Source organism: Ranitomeya imitator, chromosome 1 (assembly GCF_032444005.1).
Source record: "Ranitomeya imitator isolate aRanImi1 chromosome 1, aRanImi1.pri, whole genome shotgun sequence".
NCBI lineage: Eukaryota > Metazoa > Chordata > Amphibia > Anura > Dendrobatidae > Ranitomeya > Ranitomeya imitator.
The window spans coordinates 128,254,461-128,260,171 of record NC_091282.1 but is presented as its reverse complement, the minus strand read 5'-3'; the positions used below and the strand labels follow the sequence as shown (position 1 = coordinate 128,260,171).

General features: G+C 43.6%; 1 protein-coding gene across 1 annotated transcript; it reads left to right on the top strand.

Annotated features, from left to right (window-relative positions):
* The first annotated feature begins 906 nt into the window (after positions 1-906).
* Positions 907-3,467, top strand: LOC138664175 (uncharacterized). Its single transcript, XM_069750643.1, has 4 exons — positions 907-1,100; positions 1,561-1,664; positions 1,758-1,904; positions 2,376-3,467. Exons 1-4 carry the CDS (start codon positions 918-920, stop codon positions 3,295-3,297), a joined length of 1,356 nt encoding a protein of 451 aa, XP_069606744.1. The 5' UTR covers positions 907-917; the 3' UTR covers positions 3,298-3,467.
* Positions 3,468-5,711: the final 2,244 nt, after the last annotated feature.

Sequence of the window (5,711 nt, the reverse complement as noted above, 5' to 3'; positions counted from 1 at the left end):
CTGCAACGTGTGCACATAGCCTCACAGCTGCATAGTAATCCATCATGCTGTCATGCTCAGGTCAGGAGAGGTGCCGGGCAGTCCGTGCAGTGCGATGCAATTCTCGCACGAGAAATACGGCAGTGTGCCCTTAGATGTTCACATTGTTTTGTCACGTGAGCCCTGCATCCAATCAGAGCCAACTTCCCAGGCCCCACCTTCTTATGAATCGAACATCAGCAGGACATCATGGCTCCCGATGTTTGACTTGTACATGATAAAAAAATAATGTATACAGTATAATAAAAAGTTAAATGGCAGTCAAACAAATCCCCTCTCCTGTTGGCTATAAATAATACCATTATACAAAACTATTGATCTGGAATATCTCAGGGAAGATTGATTGACCGTGACGGAGAAGGGGTTCAAAACACCAATTGCTGATATTACATGCAGGATACCATCTTTCTCATACGGGATGTTGATTCCACAAAAAATGATACATTCTGAATGTTACATTAGTTCTGTTTCCAAATATATCCAGTACTCATTGTTATGTTACTGTATCTATACAATTAGTTTTATCTATGTACTTAGCTCAGTTTTCTTACATTACCTACAATGATATTCATTAGTCTAATATCTATTCAGTAAGCTTGGTTCTGGCACTGTATTGTACTAAAAACTTCACATTGTTCACACAGCTGCACATTGCTTTATCTCTCTTAGGCTATGTTCACACGTTCAGGATTTCCATCCTTTTTTTTTCCTGACTGAAACCGCAGGTCTCTGCAGAAAACGCAGGTGCGTTTTTTGGTGCGTTTTTGGTGCGTTTTTTAGTGCGTTTTTTAGTGCGTTTTTTGATGCAGTTTTGTCTGCAGATTGTCTGTGTTTGACAGAAATAAAGTTTACTGCAGTGGGGGGGGAAAAAAAAAAAAATGATGTCATTTCCTTGTCCAACCCTTTTCTTCTTCCATCCTCCATTTTGGAACTTACACATCAAAATGAGTGGACGTGCAGAGCGTCGTCCAGATGACAGCCCACGGATCCAGCTCCGCACGCCACACCGGATTGCGATCCTGGGGTTGATGCTTCTAATTTTGAATCGACATGCATGTCAGGTAAGCAGATGTCTGTTTGTTTTATATATTGGGTTATGGGTACTTGTCCACATTCTGGAAACGTTGTATGTTTGGCGCTGCGTGTGGCCACAGCGCTAAACATGCAGCGTCCACATGTCAGCATACTGGAGGTGATGTCATGAAATCACGTGTCCACTGTGTGTCATCCGTCAGCCCTGCGACTCCGGACATGCTGCGCGTCTTTTATGATCACAGCATGTCTGTGTTCCTTGTTGTGAAACTGCGGCTCCGCAATGAATAAAAGAGGACCCTATACGTCGGGTGTGATGATGCTGGATTTGTACAATGAACACATCTGGCATCATTGCGTACTAGAATGGGGTGGGCCTTTCTGAATGTGGACACGTATCCTTACATAATCGACATTGTTTTCCTTGCATGTTTGATATATTTTTCTAATTGTTGTGTTTACGAAATATTTTTTTATTTTTCTATTTAGCGGCGGCAGAGAAGACGTGTGCAGAAACGATTGTGGGTGCACCCGCTTGTAGAAGACCGAACTGAGAAGGGGCACTTTCATGTGCTGTACAATGATTTGAGGAGGTAAGTAGAAATATATAGAATGACTAATTTACCTTTTTTGGCTAGCAATACTTGTGAAGTAACCCTTTTTTGTTGTTCTTTTGCAATTTTCAGATATCCTGAAAAATTTATATCGTTTTGTCGGTTACCAATTATTGCCTTTGACAGACTGCTTACCATCCTGGCACCCCATTTAACACTGCAAGACACGGTAATGAGGAAGTCCATCTCTGCTGAAGAAAGGCTGCTCATCACCTTGCGGTAAGTAACAATTTTTTGGGGGAATGTTGTTAGGTCTGTATTTTACTTGTGTGTGTGTCCAGTATGTGTGATTAAACCCACCCAGTCCTCTTGTTGGACAGGGGGCACACATACACACACACACGTGAGATACGGGCGAGTGTTGCATGGTAAACCCCGGCTCTGCCGCCTGCACTCTGGAGCGGAGTCTGCACCCACATACCAATACATGGAGCCGCACGCTCCACAACGGAGTGCATGCAGCAGGTCCGGGGATTACCATGCAACACTTGGTCATATCTCGCATGCGTGTGTGCACAAGTCCCATCAGGCCTTTTATTAATGTTTTTTTACACCCTTTGTGTTGTGCTGGGTGTTAATGCCAGCATTATTGAATGGTGCTGGACACATATAATAGCGGCCTTAACTTGTGACATGTTGTAATTACCTTTTTGTGTGACATTTCTAATTTTCTTTTTTGTTTCTTTTCAGATTTTTGGCCACAGGAGAGAGCTATACATCCCTGCACCTCCAATTTAGAGTTGGTAAATCTACCATCTCTAACATTGTGAGGTGTACATGTGCCGTCATCTGGCAGAAGTTGCAGCCCATGGTGATGCCTTCCCCAACCGAGGAGACTTGGCTGCAGGTTGCAGCAGGCTTTCAGTCTGTGGCCAATTTCCCAAACTGCATAGGTGCAGTCGATGGTAAACATGTTCGGGTTCAGCAGCCACCACGATCAGGATCACGCTTCTTTAATTATAAGAAGTATTTTTCAGTGGTCCTGATGGCGGTGGCTGATGCCCATTACAAATTTGTTGCCATTGACGTTGGTGCCTATGGTAGTACTGGGGATTCTCGGGTGTTGCGAACGTCACAGATTGGGATGCAAATTCTTCGAGATGGCGGCACGCTCCCAGCCCCACGACCTTTGCCGGGTTCCACACATCCAGTGCCGTTCGTGATGGTATCGGATGAGGCGTTTCCCTTAACGACAACCCTGCTGCGCCCATACCCACGAAGGGGACTGGATGCCCGACGGAGGATTTTTAATTATCGGCTGAGTCGTGCACACAGATATGTGGAATGCACCTTTGGGATCATGACTAGTCAGTGGAGGATCTTTCACACTGCCATTCAGTTGGACACAGACACCGTTGATGCTGTGATAAAGGCTTGCTGTGTACTCCACAACTATGCTCGTGAATACAACACTGACGTTGATGTGGAGTACCAGCAGCCAGTATTTAATCCAGTTGACAACGGGGGTCTGGGTAGGCCGTCCAACTCTGGTGTGCGTGTGAGAGAATCCTTCACTGACTACTTTATGAGTCCTGAAGGTGCCGTGCACTGGCAATACTCCTGTGCTGGTGTTGAGCAGCCTGACCAGCAGAGAAGGATGCATCTACACTGACCCCCCCAGAAATGTTGCCGACATCGCTGATAACAGTTTTGACAACATCCCGAAGAATGAGAAACGCCAGCAACCAACACAAAAGTTTGAAAAAAAAATTTTTTGTTTCATGTTACCAAAAAAACTGTGTTAAATAATTGATTGTAATATCAATAAAAAATCTATTTGGGTGTAATTAGTTTTTTTTTGTTTTTTTTGGCTACAAAAAATTTGGTGTTTTATGAAAATAATAGCAGTATGACGTATACAATTGTTAACACATCAACACATAAACCACTAATTGATAGCCCATAAACCCAGGATAGCGGCCTTGACCGCATTGTAATAAAGAAGAGAATATTATGTTTGAAATATAATATATTTAAAAGAACACAAATTCTTTGCAATATTTACAAAAGATTTTTCAATTAGAAAAAACCAAAAAAAAGCCCCTTTCAAAGCCAACCGGCAACTGGAGCTAAAAAACAAACCAAAAAAAACTCGGTGCCACTGAAAATTTTTGCCCATGTTCAATTCAGAAAAGTATATTCTGGAGAATAGAGGAAATTTGATCCCTCTGATTGATATGGTGCTCCCCCCATATGCTGCGAACTTCCTCTATCTCCAGAAGTAACTTGGCTGTGGGCCAAATACTGGGGTCTGGTAGCTGGTGTTTCCGGTGTTCGGTGTCGGGGCCTGAAAAGTCCCAACACCCCCATCAGAACTTCATTGTATGGAGATATCGGAGCAGGGTCCTCCAGAGCAGTGAGGGACATCTGGACCATGGACATGAAAAGAGATTGTCTATCCGGTGGCAGGGAGCGTGTTTTTCTTGCCACAGTTAGTGCGAAGGAGTCGCAGTGGTCATCAGAACTAGATTTTTTTAATAGATCTAACGTGTCGCAAGCGATTTGGACAGTTTGGTCATCTTGGTTTTTCTTTGTTTTTTTTTTTTTTTTCTCTGCTGCCACCGGATAGACAGCTCTCTTCTCCACTCTCACAGCTTCTGCGGAATCAGATGCTTCAGCAGCTGCTGAACTAGATGTTGATGCAGCAGCTGCTGAAGTGGATGCTGATTCAGCAGAAGCTGTGGGAGTGGAGGTAGAGATGGTCCCTCCCACTCCAGAGGAACTGCCTGCTCCATCCTCTTTGTCGCTGTCCTCCAAATCAGCTACCGACATGTTTCCTTCCGTCCTGTTGGAGAAAAAAAAACATCAATTTTTCGCACAACATATTATATTTAAATAATCATGTGGAGTGGATTTTAACTTACTTTCTCAATGTCCTACTGGACACAAGAAACTGCAGCTCTTCGCTAAATGGAAATTTACTTTTGCTCGGCGAAGAGCCACTCTTAGAACATTCGTTCAGGAACTTCGTGAAACGGTCTCTGATTGAGCGCCAACGTTTCCTCACATCGTTATCTACCAAAAAAAGGTTACAAAATACAACAACATTTTTTGTGAGATCTAAACAAATTATATTTTTAATATACTCAAGGTTTACTAAATAAATTTAATTAAAATTACCAATTTGCTGCTGTGTACTCCCTGGATACTTGTCCCAATCTGGGATAAGGTCTCGTACAATTTTGGTCCAGGCTAGTTCCCGGAAATATTTATCCTTGTAGGATTCATCGGCTGGGTCCCACAAGGCCGGATAATCCCGAACCTACAATAAATACAATAGTGTCATCTCATAATCTATAGCGTGACCAAGTAATGTTACACAATTGCTGGAAATATTTCAAAGTAACCCCTAATAACTGAACACAAGCACAAACTGAAAACACAAACACCAATAAAAACGCTTGTGTGCAGTTGTTTTACCACTAGCTCTGTCGCCGTCAATCCTGAGTGGTTCGTGCGACAATCAACAACATTCATTAAAAAACACACTATAAACTGAAATAGTTAGGGTAGGGTTAGGGCTCATAACCCTAAGCACTCTACCCCAAAAGGGATCCTAAACATAACACAACCACAAAAGGGATCCTAACCCTAACCCTACAGGGATCCTAACCCTAACCCTACAGGGATCCTAACCCTAACCCTACAGGGATCCTAACCCTAACCCTAACCCTAAAGGGATCCTAACCCTAACCCTACAGGGATCCTAACCCTAACCCTACAGGGATCCTAACCCTAACCCTAACCCTACAGGGATCCTAACCCTAACCCTACAGGGATCCTAACCCTAACCCTAACCCTACAGGGATCCTAACCCTAACCCTAACCCTAAAGGGATCCTAACCCTAACCCTACAGGGATCCTAACCCTAACCCTAACCCTACAGGGATCCTAACCCTAACCCTAAAGGGATCCTAACCCTAACCCTAACCCTACAGGGATCCTAACCCTAACCCTAACCCTATAGGGATCCTAACCCTAACCCTACAGGGATCCTAACCCTAACCCTAACCCTAAAGGGATCCT

Excerpts from the sequence above, each read along its gene's own strand:
- LOC138664175 (XM_069750643.1), top strand. The coding sequence starts at position 918 with ATGATGTCATTTCCTTGTCCAACCCTTTTCTTCTTCCATCCTCCATTT. Across the intron at positions 1,665-1,757 it reads CTGTACAATGATTTGAGGAG|ATATCCTGAAAAATTTATAT; the intron begins GTAAGTAGAAAT and ends TGCAATTTTCAG. Across the intron at positions 1,905-2,375 it reads AGGCTGCTCATCACCTTGCG|ATTTTTGGCCACAGGAGAGA; the intron begins GTAAGTAACAAT and ends GTTTCTTTTCAG.